The sequence below is a fragment of the Ciconia boyciana genome, chromosome 22 (assembly GCF_034638445.1).
Source record: "Ciconia boyciana chromosome 22, ASM3463844v1, whole genome shotgun sequence".
In the NCBI taxonomy this organism is placed as follows: domain Eukaryota; kingdom Metazoa; phylum Chordata; class Aves; order Ciconiiformes; family Ciconiidae; genus Ciconia; species Ciconia boyciana.
In genome coordinates, this window is record NC_132955.1 from 3,420,159 (window position 1) to 3,439,879 (window position 19,721).

The window sequence follows — 19,721 nt, forward strand, 5'->3', positions numbered from 1 at the left end:
AAGTCCCCTTCACCGTGGGCGCACAGCAGCTCTGCCCCCCCCAATCCAGCCCAACCCTCCTCGCTGGGGGGGTGGGTCCCCCCTTCCTTCCTCTCCCCCCCAGGGCAGCGGGGGGCTGAGGGAGGGGGAGGAGGGCTGGGGGGGCTGGCGGGGGCCGCGCTGGGGTGGGAGGACGGGGAGGACGGGCGAGCAGAAGCACGGTGGGAGCAGAGCGGGAGAAGCCGGGACGAGAGCAGGACCGGAGACGAGGGGCTCCCAACCCCACTGTACCCACCCACCCACCCGGGACCCCCACCCTGACCCCCGAGAGCGAGAGCCGCCGCTGAAGAGCACCCCAGGTTTGTTGGATCATTTCACATGCTTTATTTCAGCAGTCAAAAAAAAATAATTAAAAAAAAAAAAAAAACAATTTCAAATTATTATACATATACAAACTAGGTACAGACTCCGGGAGAGCCCGGAGCATCCGCCGGGAGATGGGCCGGCAAATGGGAGTGGGTTCGTGCCCCTCCGTGCCCGGGGTATGCGGGGATGGAGGCATGGATGGATGGATGGATGGATGGGATGGAGGGATGGAGGGATGGATGGATGGGTAGAGAAAATGCTGCTGGAAGATGAGACCGGAGCCGAAGATCCACCTGCTTAACCTGGAAAGCGGGGTTGTCCTTTTTCCCTTTCGAGGCTTTGAATTTTTTTGGTTCTGCCTTGCATTTGCTCCGGGATTTGCTTGCAGGATGGGGGGGGGGTAAATAGCACCTTTAGAAAATTCACAAGTTGAGCTGGGCAGCAAAGAAAGGGGCGGGGGGGGGGGAACAACCACAAAATAGAGGGAAATTAAAACAAATCAAGCTGAGTCGCGTCTTTGGAGGCTGTAGCACCAGGCGGTCCCAGGCTCGGGTGTTGTGGGACCAAAATAAAAGAGAATGAAAAAAAGCCCCGGGATAAAAATCCTGGGGGGAAGAAACCTCAGCGACTCCCGAGGGACCTTGAACGGAGGAAAATAAAAATAAAAGATCAACAGAGCAACAAATCGGGGCGGGGGGGGGGAAATATTACAGAAAAATTAGCACCTTTACTCTGAACCTGGCAGGAAAGTCCCGGCACGGCTGAAAAACCCCAAACAAACCTAAAACTACTTGAAAATGAAACAAAAATAACCCCAATTTTTTTTTTTAAAAAAAAAACAACAACCCAAAGCACAGCGGTGAGGTAGCCTTCCAGAAAAGGAGAGTATGCAGCGAAGGGTCAGGTCTGCTCGGCGGTGGGGGCAGCGGCTGCTCCCCTGATGTGCTTGGGATTGAATTGATTTTGCTGCCTGAATAAAAATAAAATAAGAAAAAGAAAATAAACCAAAAAACAAGGGGGGGGGGGGAGAGAGGGAAAACAACAACAAAAAGCAGATTATAACCAAGAGTTAAACATCTTCCTTGCAGCAAAAAATTAATATACTAATGAGATGCGAGAAGCGAAGAGGCCAGCGGGGAAAGGTCGGCTGGAGGGGGGGGATTCACCGGTCCCGGTGCTCCGGGCTGGGGGGCTCAGCACCGCGGGGGGCTCGGCGCGGCCGCGGCAGTGCTTTCGGTGAGCTGAGCCGCGCCGTCTTCGGGGCTGAGGAGTGCCCGACCCCGAGGAGGAGAGGAGGGCAAGCAAGCGAACCCACTTCCTGGTGATTTTGTTTGAAAAGTCATTTATTTTTTTTTTTTTTTGGTTTAATGCTTTTTTTTGGGGGGGTTTTAGGTTTTTCTTTTACGGAAACGCAAATAGTTTTAGAGACGCTGGATAGAAACCGACACAAATTCAAGTCCATGTGAAATTTTCTCCTTTTTTTTTGGCTGTTTTTTTTTTTTATTATTATTATTATTATTATTACTCTCTCCTGTTACGCGTGGGGCATCTGGTTTACAAGAAGCAGACGGGGCCGATGTCGATGCCGAATTCCTGGTCTGGAGCGCCAACGTCCATGGGAGCCAAATCGATGATGGGCAGGCGAGAGGTCTTCGTCGTCTTGTACTCGATGACTGTCTTGCCCCAAGCGCCGGTGTGACTCTGCGGGGAGCGAGGTCAGGATCAGCCCCATCCCCGTAAAACGTCCCCACCACCAGCACCATGACCATCCCCTGGACCACTCACCGTGCAGCCGTCCTCGGTGACGCCGTAGGTGAAGCGACTGTTGCCTTCAGCCCTGATCTCGATCTCGTTGGCGCCTTGGAGGAGAAGGGCCTTCTTCAGGTTGCCGGTGTCCTGGTCCATGTAGGCGACGCTGTTCTTGCAGTGGTAGGTGATGTTCTGGGAGGCCTCGGTGGACATCAGGCGGAGGAAGGTCAGCTGGATGGCGACGTCGGCTGGGTTGGAGCCCTCACCACCATACTCGAACTGCCGGAGAAGAGGCGTTAGGCACCGCAGAGCTGGTTGTCCATCCTAGTTGTCCCCCCTCATCGTCTCCCTGCTCACCTGGAAGCCATCGCTCATCGTCTCGCCGAACCAGATGTGCTTCTTCTCCTTGGGGTTCTTGCTGAGGTACCAGTTCTTCTGGGCAATGGTGGCCTGGGTGGGGTAGACGCATGTCTCGCCCGTCTCCATGTTACAGTAGACCTTGATGGCGTCCAGGTTGCAGCCTTGGTTGGGGTCGATCCAGTATTCGCCTGCAGGGCAGAGGGAGGGGAGTCAGGGAGCGGGGAAGGAGGTGGGTGGCCACGATGGATGGAGGACGGAGGTGAGGAACAGCCGTGAAGGATGGAGGATGGAGGTGAGGAGCAGCCATGGAGGATGGAGGTGAGGAGCAGCCGTGAGGGATGGAGGATGGAGGTGAGGAGCAGCCATGAGGGATGGAGGATGGAGGTGAGGAGCAGCCATGGAGGATGGAGGTGAGGAGCAGCCGTGAGGGATGGAGGATGGAGGTGAGGAGCAGGCGGGAGGGACAGAGGATGGAGGGGTAGGTGAGGGGCAGCTGTGAGAGATGGAGGATGAAGGGATGGTGGGTGGAGGTGAGGAGCAGCCACGAGAGATGGAGGAGGGAGGTGAGGAGCAGGCAGGAGGGATCTGGGGGGTGGAGCATGGAGTTGAGCAACAGCCATGAGGAACGGAAGAAGGAGGTGAGGAGCAGCTGTGAGAAATGGAGGATGAAGGGATGGAGGATGGAGGTGAGGAGCAGGTAAGAGGGCTGGAGGTGAGAGCAGCCATGAGGGACAGGGTGGGAGGATCAAGGTGAGGATCAGCCAGGGGGGATGGAGGAAGGATGGAGGTGAGGAGCAGGTAGAGAGGACAGAGGGATGGAGGTGAGAGTATTCCAGAGGGACACAGGGACACTGACCGCTCTTCCAGTCGCCGTGGCACATCTTCAGGTCGCGGCAGGTACGGGCAGGGTTTTTACGGGTGCCCTCGGGGCTGCGGATGTTCTCGATCTGTTGGCTCAGGCTCTTGAGGGTGGTGTCGACCTCCAGGTCCCGGTCGCGCATCACGTTGGCATCGTCGGCTCGGTAGTAGCGCCCACCATCGTGAGCCTTCTCCTGGGGCGGCTGGGGCAGGAAGCTGAAGTCGAAGCCACCGCTGGGGGGGCCGGGAGGACCTGGGGGGCCGGGTGGGCCGGGGGGACCCTGCGGGAGGAGGAGGACGGTGAGCAGGAGATGAAGGCAGGCGGCGCTGGGCAGGCAGCGGCAGAGGGGCCGATACATACAACTGGGCCGACGTCGCCGGTGCGGCCGCGGGGGCCGGGGGGGCCGATGGGGCCGGGCAGCCCGTTGAGACCGTCTTTGCCGGCAGCACCAGCGGAGCCAGGAGGACCCTGAAGGAGAGGAGAGGGGGTGAGCGCGGCCATCCCACCCGGGCAGAGTCGTCCCCTCCAGTCCCAACCCGCGTCCCCATGAGAAAGCCGGTGACAGCAGGACACAGCCCTGCTGGGGGGACCCGCTCCCCCCAGGATGCTCCAGCCCTGGCTGGAGGTCGTGGCTCGGCCAGGGACTTACTCTTGGACCGGCGGGACCAGAAGCACCAGAAGGACCTTGTTCACCAGGAGAGCCCTGTGCAAAGCAAGGAACAAGAAGAGGTCCCATCAGCATCTCGTTCTGCTTCCAGGACGTGGGGCAGCACCCGGGGCCACCGTCACCCCGTGGGACTTACAGGAGGACCAGGTGGGCCCTGGAGACCGGAGAAGCCTCTGTGACCCTTCATGCCTCTGTCACCCTGTTCACCGGCTTCACCTTTGTCACCACGGGGACCTTGCGGACCCTGGAGGAGGAGGAGGAGGATGAAGATGTATTGAGTGGGGTCCATGCCAGCCACTGCCCCCGCGGCCACAGGGACGCAGAAGCACCAAGGAAGATGGAGGAGAACATCAACTTACAGCAGGACCACGAGCACCAGCAGGACCAGCGGGGCCAGCGGGACCTTGGGGACCCTGAGAGAGGAGAGACGGGGACAGGTTAGAGCATCCTCCACCTTCTGCTGCCCCTGGCCAGGACAGCGTCAGCCCGAGCAGGGCGCTGGGACGCCTGGCTTCCTCCAGCAGCGAGAGCTGAGCCCGGGGCCGGACCCTGACCCGCCGTGGGTCTGCAGGACGAGTCCTTGCTCCGCAACCGCGTCGAGCCCGGGGTGACCCCCGGGCCGGGGAGGGGTGCGAGGAGGGGTGCTGGGCAGAGCATCACTTACGGTCTCGCCACGATCTCCGCTCTTGCCAGCAGGACCAATGGGGCCGGGGGCACCGGGGGCACCGGGAGCACCAGGGGGGCCAGCGGGGCCGGTCTCACCACGGTCACCCTGTGAGGAGGAGGAGGAGGAGGAGGAGGAAGAGGAGAGGTTGGTGTGGGCCAGCACAGCCCCATTGCCCCCTCCCGCAGCCCCCTCACCAGCCCACTCACCTTGGGACCAGCAGCACCATCGCGACCAGGGGCACCTTCAGCACCGGGAGCACCCTACGGAGGAGCAAAGACCCCCTCGTTAGGGCGGGCAGGGGCTAATGAGCGCCTGGATGGCATCGTCTCCGCTCAGCCCACCACGGGCCCCGACAACGGCAGCATCTATGAGTGCCATGAGTTGGCAAGTCCTCAGCGCAGCGAACACAACGCCGGCTTGCGGGAATCCGTGCCCCCCAACACCGATGGTTGCCCACGGCTGCTCACCTCACGTCCAGCTTCACCGGGGGGTCCAGCCAGGCCGGGGGGGCCCATGGGACCGGGCGGACCGCGCTCACCGGGGGAACCGGAGGGACCTTGCTTGCCAGGTTCACCCTGCGGAGGAGAGAGGACGGGGGGACGTCAGACACCGGCGAGCATCCTCCGCTCCGGGGCCGCAGCCGCGGGGCCGCACGGGTGAGTCGGACCCTGGGGGGGGTCCCAGCATCGTCTCGCTCTCCGGTTACTCACAGAGGGGCCGGGCAGCCCAGGGAAGCCTCTCTCGCCTCTCTGTCCGGGGAGGCCGACGACACCGCGCTGGCCGGCGATACCTTGGGGTCCGGGGGTGCCAGGAGCGCCCTGTGGGGACAAACAGCACCTCAGGGTGGTGGCAGCAGCGGGGGCCACCCTCCCGATGGAGGGGACGGCCAAGGGATGCCAGGCTGGGGAGGGACGCTGCCTGGCATCCCCGGCTCCGTGGAGGGGGTCCAGCCGGGGGGTGACTTACGATGGGGCCGTCAGCGCCGGGAGAGCCCTTCTCGCCGGGGGGTCCGGGGGGGCCAGCGGGGCCGGGCTCACCAGGGCGGCCAGCGGGGCCGGTTTCACCGCGGGGTCCTTTGGCACCTTCCTTCCCGCTGGGGCCGGGGGGGCCGGGGAGGCCGATGTTCCCCTGGGCGGGGGGAAGGCGATGCCGTCAAGCAGCAGCCTGAGACCCCCCCGGCTGCCAGCTGAAGGGCGGCCAGGGGTGTCCCAGTGCCAACTGGGACAGGGCGGCCACGTGGAGCTGCCTGGACGGGTGCCTGGCACCTCCCATCCCGTGTCCCCCCCCCTTGTCACCAGCAGCCGCCGACCAGCATCCTCCCGCCACCCCCTCCCGGTCCCCCGCCTCTCGCCCCACGGGGCTCAGGGGTACTCACAGAGGGGCCGGGGGGACCAACTCTTCCAGCAGCACCAGGGAAACCAGTAGCACCCTGGAAGGGAGAAAAGCTGGAGTCACCAGGGGCCGGATCCAGGCATCGCCTGCCCCCGCCATGGAGCTGGTCCAGGGGACCGTCCCCTGGCTGGGGGCCACCGCAGGGAGCCCCGGGGCCAGTGGCCAGGAGGAAAGCATCCATCCAGGGGGGAGCTGGGGCTGATGTGGGGGGATAAAGGCAACCCCCCCCCCCTTTTCCCCTCTGCTCCATCCCCACCACGGGATGAAGATTGATGCCGTCCCCCCAGATGGTTTTGGGGGTGCAGGGCTGGAAGTGCCACAGCTCCCCTCTACCCCACGGTTTTAGGGGGACTGAGCGAGATGCAGCAGGGATGTTTGTGGGGTGTTTGTGTCCGGGGGGGTCCCCTGGGGGCCCCAACCCCACCCCCCCCCACGAGACTGGTACTTACAGGGGGTCCAGCGCTACCACGAGCACCTTTGGGACCAGGAGCACCAACAGCACCCTGTGGAGGAGGAAGAGGAGGAGGAGAGGGGTGAGCTGCAGCGTGGGGCCGGACCCCAAGTGGGTGTGGGGTGGGGGACGCAACTTACGGCGGGGCCAGGAGCACCGGTGGGGCCGGCAGGGCCGGGGGGACCGGCATCACCCTTGGCTCCAGCATCACCAGTTTCACCTTTAGCACCAGGCTGGCCATCGGCACCCTGTGGGAGAGCAGAGTGGGGTGAGCTGGGGTGGGGGGCACAGCATCGCCCCGGCAGGGGAGGATCAGGCCCCCGGGGCAGGGAGGAGTGAGGCTGTCGCACTTACAGGGGGGCCAGCAAATCCAGCAGGACCAGGAGGGCCGGGCTCGCCGCGGTCGCCCTAGGGGAGACGGTGAAATGGTGTCACCCCAAGCAGGGAACGGCCACCAACGGCCGTCAAAGGATGGCCACCCACGGCAGGGCCATCAGCTAGGGTGGGGGGACACTTACGGGAGCACCACGGGCACCGGTGGGACCAGCAGGACCGGGGGGACCAGCTTCACCCTGGAAAAGGGGAGGAAAACCAAAAAAAAGGAGGTCAAGGCTGTGGCGAGGAGGTGGCAGTGGGTACCAGGACACATCCATCCCCGGTGCCGGGGGATGGCCCTACCTTGTCACCAGGAGCACCAGCGGGGCCAGGGGGGCCGATGGGGCCAGTCAGACCTCGGAGACCGTCTTTGCCAGGAGCGCCGTCAGCACCTTTGGGACCGGGGTCACCCTGGGAGAGGAAGATGATGGCGGGTTACCTGGGGAGGTCCCCTCCAGGGGTCACCCCCTCTTTCCTCTCCCCTTTGCACAAGGCAACCCCTGCTTCTTCATCCTCCCTGGGAGAGGCTGGGACCATCCTCCTCCTCCCGGGCTCTGGGGGAAGAGCTGGGCTCAGCTCCCAGCTGGCAGCAAGACTGTCCCCAAGGGCCACGCTCGGATGGGGACAGAGGTGGCACTGAGCATCCCCTCCCCAGGGGGCTGCTGCCCGCCGGCCTTGGCTTAGGGGAGCGCACCCAGCCCGGAGGGGACAATGGGGGGGCACAGGGATAGCCAGGAGCAGAGGACCAACGGGGGACGTCAGAATTTTGGGGGACACGTACTCTGTCACCCTTGGCGCCTGGCAGGCCGGCAGCACCACGCTCTCCGGGCATACCCTGCAGACCGGGGGGTCCTTGGCCTCCGGGGGCACCGGGAGCACCAGCATCGCCCTGGGCAAGAGAGACAGAAAACGGGAGTTAGCAAGAACCCGGCACTTCCTCGGCACAGCAAAGTCCGCCCCGGCTTCAGCCACCGCGCGGGAGCCGATCCCATGGGACCTACCCCAGCAAAAGGGGGTGAAGCCACCCCCCCCCCCTTTACATCTGCACCCCAAGAGCCGCCTGCCAGGGACGGTCACCCATCGCCCAGACATCCCCAGCCTGGCGCAGCACGGCTGAGACCTTGCACCTACCTTAGCACCATCGTTACCGGGAGCACCGTTAGCACCACGAGGACCTTGGGGACCGGGGGGGCCTTGGACGCCGCGTTCGCCGGGGAAACCTCTCTCACCCTGGAGAGGGGAGGCAGGAGAGGGGCCGAGGCCGTCAGGGGGGCGGTGGGCACCGGGAGGGTGCCAAGAGCCGGCTGGGGAGGGAGCGGGGTTCAACTTACCCTGGCACCGGCAGGACCGGGGGCACCGACGTCTCCGGGGACACCCTGTGCGGAGGCAGAGGGTGCAGAGTCAGCAGGGGAAGGGGTGGCCCTGGGGACAGGCGGAGGGGTCCCCGGGATGCCCTCAGGGGTGGGGAGGGAGGGGGTCCTGGCGGGATGGGGAAGGGCTGGGGAGGGAGGGGGTCCCACGGTCCTAGGGGGATGGGGCAGGGCTGGGGTCCCCGCTGCTCCCAGGGGAGAGCCTATGTGGCCTCGGGGTGTGCTGGGGGACACCCCATCAGCAGCCCCCAGCCCCAGCTGGGAAGGGGGGATGGGGAGGGGACAGGGACAGTCCCACGCCGCGGCCGTGCTCGCCCACACTCACCTGCTCACCGGGCTTGCCAGCCTCACCGGGGGGGCCAGCAGGGCCCGGCAGACCCTGGGGAGGAAGAAGAGGAGCGATGAGACACCACGGAGGTGGGTGAACAAAGCGGACGAGGAAAGGGGCAACGTCAGCCCCACCCTGGACGGTTTGTCCCCTCGCAAGGGAAGGGGACATCCCTCACCTGGAAGCCAGGAGCACCAGCGGGACCTTGTTCACCTCTTTCTCCAGCGGGACCCTGGGGGAGAGGGGACAAGCATGAGGGGAGGGCAGTCAGCTCCCAAGCCCCTTCTCCGGCGGCCGAGTGAGCCCATGGGTGGCCGAGGGCTCATTGATACTCACAGTAGGGCCGGGAGGACCTTGGGCACCAGGTTCACCATCTTTGCCAGCAGCACCCTGTGGAAGAGGGAGAAGAGGGTGCTCAGAGCACGGCCCCAGCCCGCAGCCCAGCGATGCCCCTGCAGGACTCTGCGCACCCACCCCGAACGGGGTGCGGGGCTGGATGCGACCATAGCATCCTTCGAAGGACGGGAGAAGCCCACGGCAAGCTGCCCGCGGCCACGTCACCTCCCTGCTGTCCCCGCTCCAAAGCCACTGGCAGCCACCGGGCTGGCGTCCCGGCCACCTCCACCCACTGCCGTCCTCGTCCTTGGAGCCTTCCCCGGCCCCAGCTCGGCCGTCCCAGCCCCAGCCCCAGCCCCAGCCCCACGGCAGGGTGAAGCTCCCTGCCAAGCCCCCGCCAGGCTGGCCGGGCTCTGGTGAACACTTACAACAGCGCCGGGGGGACCAGGAGCACCTCTCTCGCCGGGTTTGCCGGGCTCACCCTGAAAGCAAGAGAGCAGGATGAGACCCGTGACGGGACCGTGACACCGACAGGCACGAGCCTGCAGGCTCAGGCACGCTGGAGGCTGCACCGGCACAGCCCTCCCTGGGGGGGGACATGTCCCCCGAGCCACCCCTCCTTGGGTGCCTGCTCCGCAGGAGCCACGTGCCCACCCGCAGCCACCGTCCTGGGTGGTGGCAGCGGCCAGCGGGCAGGAATCCCTCGTGGACCAGGACGGCTGCGTCCGCCAGCCAGCATCACCCCCAGCAGCCCCCCCAGGGGAGGCAGCACCCACTGACACTCACCGCAGCACCTTTGGGACCGGGGAAACCCATCACGCCGGCTTGACCTCTGGCTCCGGGGGGGCCGGGGGGGCCGGGGCGGCCGTCTTGACCAGCGGGACCCTATTATGGGGGGGGGCGGGGAGCGAGCACCCCGTTAGCAGAGCCCACGGCAAGCCAAGGGAGGAGCAGGGCATCGGGGGGTACAACTTACGGGGGGGCCAGTCTTGCCGTCGGGACCGGGGCTCCCAGGGCTTCCAGTCAGACCCTGCAAGGGAGCACGAGGTGGGTCAGGAGCTCAGGGCTCCCGGAGATGCTCCGGCGAACATCAGCTTCCTGGAAAGCGGCTCCTCCGCCAGCACTGAGAGCGCGGGAGCCGGCAGCCGGCCCTGGAGCAGGGCCACCAGCGCGGTGGCCGTGCCGATGTGGCTCACTGTTCCTTCCGGCCCCCCTGCCACCGTGCCCACCACCCCGCCACGCTCACCTTGGCACCGGGGAGGCCGGGTTCCCCGGGGCGTCCAGCTTCACCAGGAGATCCTTTGGGGCCAGCGGGGCCGGGGGAGCCACGCTCGCCGGGGGGACCCTGGGGAGGGGTGGGAGAGGGGACAGAGGTTACCCCAGCTGCGGGACATCACCCGGGGACGGGGACAAAAGCCCTGTCACCGGAGGTGGCAGTGGCACAGAACCAGCTTCGCCACCATGTGGGGACAGGTGACGAATGCCCGGTGTCCCCACCGTCCCCCGTTGAGGACACGGCTTTCTTGCCCGGACAGGCAGGAGGGAGATGTGGGCACCTACCTTGGGACCGGCGATGCCATCAGCGCCAGGGAAACCGCGGCTGCCGGGAGCACCCTGCGAGGGACAGGAGAGAGGGGTCAGTGTGGGGACAGGGGTGACCTCGGCGGGGCTGGGGGTGCAGGGGAGGGATGTGCCAATGTGGGACCCGGCCACCAGCGGGAGCAGGCTGGTGTCCCTGCTGAGATGCTCCACTGGAGACCTCGGTGTGGCACTGGAAGGGGGTGGGGATGTCACCACGGCGGGTACCTGTCCCCGAGCACCCACGAGGCTCCGCCGCTGGATGTTGGGAGATGGGAGGAGGACGGGGATGGGGACAGGGACATGGCAGGGATGGGACAGGGGCTGCTCCTACTCACACGTTCGCCAGCAGGGCCAGGAAGCCCCGCGGGGCCGGGCTCCCCACGAGCTCCTCTCTTGCCTTCCTCGCCGGCTGGGCCGGGGGGACCTTGGACACCAGCAGGACCCTGAGGAAGGAGGTGAAGGGATGAGCACCCACGGGGTGCATGGGAGCCAAGAGGGGCCGAGCCCCCCAGGAGATGCGGGGGGGTCACTTACGGGTTCGCCTTTGGCACCAGTGTCTCCCTTGCTGCCTGGAGCACCGGGTTCACCCTGGAGGTGGACGGAGAGAAGAGGGAGAAGCCGATTAACACCAGACTGATGAGCAAAGGGAGCCCTGAGCTGCACCCTGCCCGGCCCCGCAGCAGGAGGGGGGATGCTTAGCATCTACCAGCCCCCAGCACCATCCTGCACTCGCAGGGCTGGAAGGCACAGGGGATGCCAGGAGACATCTCCAGGTGGAAGGGCAGCTTGGTGGAGGAGAAGAAGGGATCCGACTCCGGGAGGAGGCGGGTGGAAGCGCCCGGGGATACTCACGCTGTTACCCTTGGGACCAGGGGCACCGCTGGGACCCTGGGGTCCGGAGGGACCGCGGGCACCAGGGAAGCCGGGAGCGCCAGCAATGCCAGGAGCACCCTAGAAGAGGCAGAGGCGGCAGTGAGGGAGCAGCACAGACCCTCACCCCAGAGCCAGGCAGGGGGCCAGGGACACTCACGGTTGCGCCCTTGGCACCAGGTTGACCATCAGCACCGGGGTTGCCCTGTGGAGAGAAAGAGGAGGAGGAGGATTACGCCGGGGCCGGCAGGACGCGAGGCCGAAGGGCGAGGAGCCGTCAGATGCTACTTACAGCAGGACCAGCAGCGCCAGCAGGGCCGGGGGGACCGGGCTCTCCGCGGGCACCTTGGGGACCTTCGCTGCCACGAGCACCCTGGGGACCGGTTTCACCCTGGGGAAGAAGAGGAGGGAGGAAGAGCCGTGAGTGCAAGGGCTGCCCTGACACCCCTGACACGGCGGGTCTCCCCCTCTGTCTGCAGCTCCTTTCCCACGGAGGCAAAGCCAGGAGGACTTGGGAGGACCCAGCCCATGGGACTCGGCTGGGGACGTCTCCGTCTGCCCCGCTGTCCCAGGCAGCAGCCAGCCTGTGGCACTTTGTGTTTTCTCATTTTTGGGCCATGTGGGGAACCCATTCGATGCTCAGTCCTTCTCCCCCCACCAGCTCCCAGTTTCCACCAGCTTCTCCCAGCCCAGGAGATTCCACCTGGGAGCAGACGGTCAGGCAGGTCCTACCTTCGCACCAGCAGCACCGGGGAAGCCGGGGGGACCAGCGGGGCCGGTTGGACCCTAGAAGGGAGAGAGGGCACTTGTCAGAGGAGGGAACCCACCTCGCACGTCTGGTGCCGAGGAGTTTTCCGGGCAGCAGAGCTCTGGCCCCCAGCCAGGATGTCCTGGCCGCGGTGGAGCCGGGAGGGGATCTCCCTCCGGAGAAGCCAGAGCTGATGCCAGGTGCTGGTTGGGGAGTGGGTTTGGGAGTTACTTACAGGAGGACCGGCAGCACCGGGAGCACCGTCGTTACCGCGAGCACCCTGCGGGAGAGGAGGGACCCGTTAGTGATGCTCACCGGCAGGAGAGGTGGCCCCCAGCCCCCCCACGCCCCGGGCAGGGGATGCTCAGCCCTGCCCAAACCAGATACTCACAGCGGGGCCAGATGGACCGGGACGGCCTCTCTCACCGGGAAGACCACGAGGACCCTGGGGAGGGGAGAGGACACGTTTTCATCACCAAGAGAGCCGCTTTCCCCTTTTGGGGCCTCCTCCCATCCCCGTGCCCCCCTCTCCCCCCCTGCTCCTGCCCGCAGCGACATTTCCAGGGGGTTAAACCCCCTCCTCACCCCGTTCCCTGGGGCATCCCTGGGGAAGCATCCCCCAAGGACGAGCTGTTCTCCCGTCACGTCTTGCCCCCCATCCCCATGCCCTTTCGCTGGCCGAGGCTGGATCCCCCCGCGGTCCCCGGGACTCCAGCACTCACCATCTGCCCAGGAGCACCGTTCTCCCCGGGGCTGCCAGGCTCACCCTAGGAGAAAGGACAACGTTGAGAGACCTGCTCCGGAGGGAGGGAACGGCAATGACCTTACCAGGAGGGCAGCGGTGACGCTGCCACGGCTCCTCACCTTGGGGCCAGCAGGACCAGGCTCACCCTTGGCACCATCCAGACCACTGAAGCCCTGGGGAGCGGGAGAGAGAAGGGGGGGGGCGGTCAGGAGGGACCCCCCCGGTGAGGTCGGGCTCCCCCTTCCCCTAAATCTTGCAAGCAGGGGAGAAGGGACTCACCCTGTGACCCTTCATGCCCGGCAGACCGGCGGTTCCTGGGAGACCACGTGCACCCTAGGAGAAAAGGGGAGGTGGTGATGGAGAGGCTCGGGGGGGCTGTCCCTGCACCCCCTTACCCCATCCCTGGGAGCTGGTGTCACATCCTTGCTTTGCCACCAGGCAGGACACGGTGGGGGTGTCCCCTCCTGTGCCCCCCGGGGAGGGCATCCCGGTGGGGAGCATCTCACCTGGGGGCCAGGGGGACCGCGCTCTCCGGGACGGCCGGGCTTGCCAGCTTCACCCTAAGGAGGACACTGGGTTGGTGGCACGTCCCCAAGCCAGGCAGCTCCTGCTTACCTGGGGGGCTGGCAGGGCCACCAGGCCCCAAATGGGGGGGGGGACACCCCATCCAAAGGCCACTTACGTCATCTCCGTTCTTGCCAGGGGGGCCGGCGGGACCACGGGGACCCATGGGACCCTAGGAGAGATGCAGGGCAGGGATGAGGATGCTGTGGGTGACAGCTATGCCCTGTCACCCTGCCACCCGGGCTGGGCAGTGCCAGGCTCTGGCAGCCCCATTCCCATGGATGCCCCAGAGCGGGGACAGCACGGCTTTGGCCGGGGCTGGGAACAGGCAGCCTTGTCCCCATCCCTGCGGGACATCAGGCCGGAGGAGGAGGTGGCAGGACTCACAGAAGCACCAGGCTCTCCGGGTTCACCAGGGGGACCTTGGAAACCTTGAGGACCCTGCAGGTTGGTGGGGAAAAAAGAAAAAAAAAGGGGAAAAATGGGTTAGAAAATGAGAAGATTGGGCCTGAAGACCCCGGTGGCAACAGCGGTTCCCCCCCCCCATACAGCGTTGTGGGGATGCACGTCCCCACGTGTTCCCGTACCCACCAGGAAGGATGGGACGCCCTGTCCTGAGCTTGTCCCATCCTGTCCCACCCAGCCTCCCACCACCCGAAGGGACCCTTGGGGCTGGTTGTCCCCAGAACGAGAGGGGAGGAGGAGATACTCACAGGAGCGCCAGGAGGGCCGGGGAGACCGCGGGGACCAGCGGGACCCTGGGAAGGAGAACGGAAAGTGGTGACGGGTGGCTGCCATGTCGCCCTGTCCCCATCCCTGTCCCCATCACCAACCATTCCCTGTCCCCATTTGCTGTCCCCATTGACAGCCCATCACACCCCACCACCATCCCATTGCTCTCTCCATCACCACCCCGTCCTTGTCCCCATCACCACTCATTCCATGTCCCCATTGCCACCCCATCTCTGTCCACGCTGCTACACCATTGCCACCCCATCCCCACCCCATCCTGTCCCCATTCCTTGTCCCCATTGCCACCCCATCCCTGTCCCCATTGCCACGCCATCTCTGTCCCCATCCCCACCCATTCCTTGTCCCCACTGTCACCCCAACCCTGTCCCCATTGCCACCCCATCACTGTCCCCATCCCTGTCCCCATTCCCACCTATTCCCTGTCCCCATTGCCACCCCATCACTGTCCACGCTGCTACACCATTGCCACCCCATCTCTGTCCCCATCCCCACCCATTCCTTGTCCCCACTGTCACCCCAACCCTGTCCCCATTGCCACCCCATCACTGTCCCCATCCCTGTCCCCATTCCCACCTATTCCCTGTCCCCATTGCCACCCCATCCCTGTCCCCACCCCCACCCATTCCCTGTCCCCATTGTCAACCCAACCCTGTCCCCATTGCCACCCCATCCCTGTCCCCATCCCTGTCCCCATCCCTGTCCCCCTCACCTCCAGGACCGACACCCCTCCCCATCCCTCCCACCGCTCGGCAGCATCCTCAGAACCGCCGGCACGGGCAGCGCTCCCAGCCCCTCGCCCGGCTTCACACCTCCCCCCGCCCCCCCTGTGTCCCCCCCGTGGGGACCCGTGCCACCCCGGTGCTCACCATGGGGCCGGGCACGGCCATGCCACCGGCTTTCTCGTCGTAGCCGTAAGACATTTGAGGAGCGAAGTTCTGCGGGCAGGAGGGAGAGCAGGGAGTAAGCGGGGCGCGGGCACCCCCATGGGGGTCTGCGCCACCGGGGCCCCCCCCATACTCACTCCGCCGAGGCCTGGAGGACCTGGAGGGCCTGGGGGTCCCGGGAGGCCAGGCTGTCCAGGGATGCCATCTCTGCCAGGGGGGCCGGGGAGTCCCTGGGGGGAGAGAAGAGGAGGGTGAGCCCCAGCGGGACGGGGGTCCCGGCAGAGCAGGGGGGCCCTGCGGGGGCGATACCCACCCTGTCTCCTTTGGGGCCGGTGTCTCCCTTAGGACCCTGTCAGGGAGAGACGAGACGGGTGGTTAGAAAAGGAGTTCTCCAAAAATAGGTGGGGGATGTCGCAGGGTTTGGGGGGGCAAGGCAGCCTTTACCTCTACTCCAGCGCTTTCTGGGTAGACAGGGGAGGCTGTGGGAGAAAGGACGGGCATTTAGAGGAGCCGGCTGTGACCCACCACCCCACCCAACCCCGCACCCACCCCACAGCCCCGACACCCAAGGGAAGGATGCTGAGCGGAGGGGGAGGCGGGGGGTCCAGCCCCGCTGCTCCCCGGGGACCAGCAGCCTGCGCCGGGACGGGGACGGGGGGACGACACGGTACCGTCGGTGTCGGGACAGATGGGGCAGCACTCTCCGAAGGGGATCTCGGCATTGGGGCAGTCGGAGGTGTCCTCGCAGATCACCTCGTCGCAGAGGATGTTGCCGCTGTCGCAGACGCAGATCTGGCAGGGTTCGGGTTTCCACACATCCTTGTCGTTGTACGTTAGTCCATCCTGTATGCAGCTTCCAGTTTGAACTGGGAGAGAGGGGCAGGGCAGGGGGAAGCGTCAGGGCGGGGGGCACGGCGGCGGCCCCCCGCATGCCCTTCTCTTGCTCTCCCTCCCCTTCATACCCCCCCTTCTCCTGCAGCGTTTCTCCCTTCATCTGTTTCTCATCAGCCCATCGCGGTGACAGAGGAAAAGCACCACAATAAACTCTTCCCACATACGCTGGAATTTAAACAAAAACCTCCAGCCAGTTGCTACGTCCCGTGGCGGATGGGGCCAAGGCAAATACCCCCGCGGCAGGCAGGGGGCTGGCGGGGGGCTCGGCAACGCCAGGGATGGGGCTGGCACGGGGGGACGGGGAAGGGGATGGGGATGGGGACGGGATGGGATGGGATGGGACGGGATGGACCCGGCGATCGAGGAGCAGCCGGGTAGGTTGGCCCCAAAGTCTAGGCTGAAATTAGATCCAGGAGGCTGCGGGATAGAGCTGGATCAGGCCAGATGGGTTGGGGAATGAGAGTCCAGAGACTGGAGGCAGGCGGGGGCTGACGTGGGGAGGGCAGGGCGACGCGCCAGGGCCCGGGGCTGGCCCCACGGCAAGGAAGGGTCCCTGGGAGGGGGCGCGGGGCTGTCCCGGCCCACCGTCCCCCGCTCGGAAAGGGCAAAAAAAAAGGGCAAAAGGCAAAAAGCCTATTGCAAAAAGCGCAATGCGGGCTGTAAAATGCAAAATGCGGAATGCAGAATGCAAAATGCAGGATGCATGTTGTCAAATGCGAAATGCAGAATGCAAAATGCTAAAAAAAAAAAAAAAAAAAAAAGGCACCAAAAAAATCCCCTCCCAAATGACAAAAATCGGGCAAAATGCAAAGGGCACCCCAGGCCTGGCTCCGTCCCAGGGTCCCCCCGTGTCCCCACGCCTGCAGGTGGCAGGCGCAGGCAGGCGCAGGCAGCCCAGCGGGGCGCAGGGGGGGACCCGGCGGTGGAGGGGCTGTGACCCCAGCCGTGCCCCCGTCCCCCCGAGCCCCCGTCCCCGGTGCAGCCCCACGGCGAGGCCATGGGACGGCATCCCCATCGCGGGGCGGCTGAGCAGGGCCGTCTGGCCAGCCCCAACTTTACGGGCTGCCGAAACGTTTTCCTTATGAATCATCCGAGACTTTTCTAATTCTTTCCTGATGGCTTTTGCAGATCCCGGGGCCGGGCCCCCCCTCTCCCCTCCTCTCCCCCCTCACCGTTCTCTCCCGCGCTCTTTCCCCCCTTTCCCTTCCCTGCCTCCTCCTCCCCTTCTTCCCCAGCTCCCTCCTTCCCCGCCGGCTCCTCTCCACCCTTCCCTCCCTCTCCGCTCTTGGCAGGGCACCCCGCTTCTCCGTTCCGGCACAGACCCCCTAAAACCCCTTCACCCCCCAACCCCAAATCCCCCTAACCCACTTTTTTCCCTCCTTTTTTTTTCTTTTTTTTTTTTCCCTCTAGTTTCCCCCAACTTTTTTTTTCGCTCCGGATGCCAACCCCCCCTTTATTCTTCCCCAACCCCACGGCAGCAAGACCAAGCGTCAAAGCTGCCGCCCGACCCCATCCCCACCCATCGCCCCGCATCCCACCGGCGGCGAGGACCGTCACCGACGCCGACTACTTACTGTCTTCTTCTCCTTGCCCGCGGGTGAGTAGTACAGTCGCTGCTATCAACAGCAGTAACCGAGAATCCACAAAGCTGAACATGTCTAAATATTAGACATGTAGACTCTTTGGGGTCTCTTTTGTTCTTAGGTTGGGGTCATACGGGGCCGATCCGACTCTGGAGCTCCAAATCCAGACCCCAGCAGAAACTTCCTACTGCCCTTGCCCACTCCTTCGCCTCCCCTTATATACGATGCGGCGACGGGGAGAGGTGGGACCCATCGCGACCGGGGAATTTTGGACGGCCCCTTGGCCAATCAGCGGCACCCAGCGAGTCGGGGGGCACCCCTCGTACCCCCCCCCCCCCGTCCGTTCATGCACACGCATACACAGACACGCACACGCGTGTCGTCCTGAAGCGGGGCTGGGAGCGGTGGTTGTGGGGTGGATGGGAAGGGGATGCTGGGGTGGGTGGGATGGGGGTTTGGGGGTTTTGAGGGGTTTTTTTTGGGGGGTGGGGGTTTTTGGGGGGTTGCACATCCTGAGGTGTTTGGGGGCTGGATGTGGCCGGGCGGGGTGGGGACAGGCGATGTGGCACGTGGCACTTTGGGGGCCCCAGTGCCACGCGACGCCAGGTGCCGCGCTGAGGGGTCGGGGCGCTGCAAACGCCCGCTCCCGCCTGCCACCCCACACCCCTCCACCCATCCCTGCACCCAGGGCTCCCCCACCCACCCCCCACCCATCCCCACGAGAACCCTCGTGCAGTAGCACCAAACCCCCCAGCACAGTGCAAAGGCCAAGAGCACGAGCACCAGGCACCCAGAGCATCCCTTGGGCGAGGATCCCCACAGGGGACCCCGACCCACAGACGCCCCCAAAACACCACCGAGAACCACTCGCTTTATTTTTTTTTTTCCTTCTTTCCATCTTTTTCCTTTCTTTTCCTCGATCCTCTCCCTCCTCACCGTCCTGCTCCCCTCTCTCCCCCCCTGGCACGCCTCCATGGCCGTTTCCACATTTGAAGGAGCCACGTTGGTTGGAAAAAGCAAAAGCTCGTTGACAATAATCCACAATCTACCGTGCAATTTGGGGAGGGTGTAATTACACGCCAAAAAAATATACGTATTTACCAGGGCCGGGGCGGCCGCCTGGAGCTCAGGGACGGAGCGGGGAAGGAGCCCAGCAAGGGCAATGTGGCACCCGGGGGGGGGTCACCCCCTCTTTTAAGGGGTGATTTTTAGGGAAAGGGGTGCAAAATGGGGCTGGGGTCTTGCTTGGAGGGGGGGCAAAGAGCTGGGTCCAGCCCTCACGCCTCCGCTTGCCCCCCACCATGCTGAGGGCTTGCAGGCACAGCGGCACACTGGGAGCACTGGGAGCACTGGGGCTTGTTGCAGAGGGAAACACATCCGAGCGGGAGCTCCCACCAAATTACTTCTTTTTTTTTTTTTTTTTCTTTCCAGGGGAAAAAAAAAAAAATCAATGCATTCTAACAATGAAATAACGGGGCTGGCGGGGGTGGGGGGGAAGAGACACGTCGAAAGAGAAAAAAAAAAAACCACCCTCGCACCAGTGACCTCTCCAGGTCTTTTTTTCCAGCCTGCAATTAAATGCAAAGAAAAAAACACCCCAGGAGGAGTTATCTGTGCGGGCTGCACACACACGCACACGCATGCACACGGGGACACGCGTGCGCGCGCAGGGAGCAGCTGGCCGGCTTTCAAGCCCTGTATCTATGCATCCGAGACACGTTGCAGGCGAAGACTCCTCCAATCATGCCTCGGCGACTCGAAAACCCCTGGCCGGGCTCCAGCCTGAAGATGTGTCTTTAATTTTTGCAGCATGACAGAAAAGAAAAGAATGTCATCGTTTTTTTTTTTTTTTTTTTTTTATATGCATGGAGAGGGAGGAAAAAAAGGGGGGGGAACGGGACGATGCCACCTCATCAGCCCCCGGCCGCCCGCCCCAGGAATGCAGGAGGGTTTGGTGCAGGGGTTGGGGGCTGGGAGGGGAAAGGGAAGAAATCCCACTTTAAAAAAAAAATAATAATAATAAGAATTTAAAAAAAAATAAAAAAATAAAAAAACTGCCTGGAAAAGTCATTAGGATCCTAGGAAGCGGAATGGGAGATGCCAAGCGTAGGCCTGGGCCGGCTCCTGCGGGTGCGGGGTGCGGGATGGGGGATGCCCGGGACGCTGGGTCCTGCCCGGGGTGGTGGCACCCGCCCGGGCC

The 19,721-nt window shown here is 64.4% G+C and overlaps 1 protein-coding gene across 1 annotated transcript; it reads right to left on the reverse strand.

Annotated features, from left to right (window-relative positions):
- Positions 1-1,546: 1,546 nt before the first annotated feature.
- On the reverse strand, positions 1,547-17,718 carry COL1A1 (collagen type I alpha 1 chain). The gene is made up of 51 exons (XM_072886196.1): positions 17,513-17,718; positions 15,716-15,910; positions 15,489-15,523; positions 15,358-15,393; positions 15,182-15,274; positions 15,027-15,095; positions 14,121-14,165; positions 13,795-13,848; positions 13,526-13,579; positions 13,350-13,403; positions 13,123-13,176; positions 12,963-13,016; positions 12,821-12,865; positions 12,490-12,543; positions 12,334-12,378; positions 12,083-12,136; positions 11,643-11,741; positions 11,511-11,555; positions 11,333-11,431; positions 11,015-11,068; positions 10,816-10,923; positions 10,460-10,513; positions 10,146-10,244; positions 9,876-9,929; positions 9,686-9,784; positions 9,328-9,381; positions 8,900-8,953; positions 8,742-8,795; positions 8,561-8,614; positions 8,197-8,241; positions 7,997-8,095; positions 7,647-7,754; positions 7,169-7,276; positions 7,009-7,062; positions 6,845-6,898; positions 6,631-6,738; positions 6,489-6,542; positions 6,023-6,076; positions 5,614-5,775; positions 5,358-5,465; positions 5,115-5,222; positions 4,854-4,907; positions 4,645-4,752; positions 4,340-4,393; positions 4,117-4,224; positions 3,963-4,016; positions 3,674-3,781; positions 3,311-3,593; positions 2,452-2,642; positions 2,131-2,373; positions 1,547-2,046 (listed from the first exon to the last, which is right to left on the reverse strand). Exons 1-51 carry the CDS (start codon positions 17,592-17,594, stop codon positions 1,900-1,902), a joined length of 4,362 nt encoding a protein of 1,453 aa, XP_072742297.1. The 5' UTR covers positions 17,595-17,718; the 3' UTR covers positions 1,547-1,899.
- Between the last annotated feature and the right edge of the window lie 2,003 nt (positions 17,719-19,721).

Coding starts and splice junctions, on each gene's coding strand:
- COL1A1 (XM_072886196.1), bottom strand. CDS start 17,594: ATGTTCAGCTTTGTGGATTCTCGGTTACTGCTGTTGATAGCAGCGACT. Junction 11,556..11,642: donor CTGGCGCTGCTGGTCCTGCT/GTAAGTAGCATC, acceptor TTCTCTCCACAG/GGCAACCCCGGTGCTGATGG. Junction 9,930..10,145: donor CCGGCCTCCCCGGTGCCAAG/GTGAGCGTGGCG, acceptor GCTCCCTTGCAG/GGTCTGACTGGAAGCCCTGG.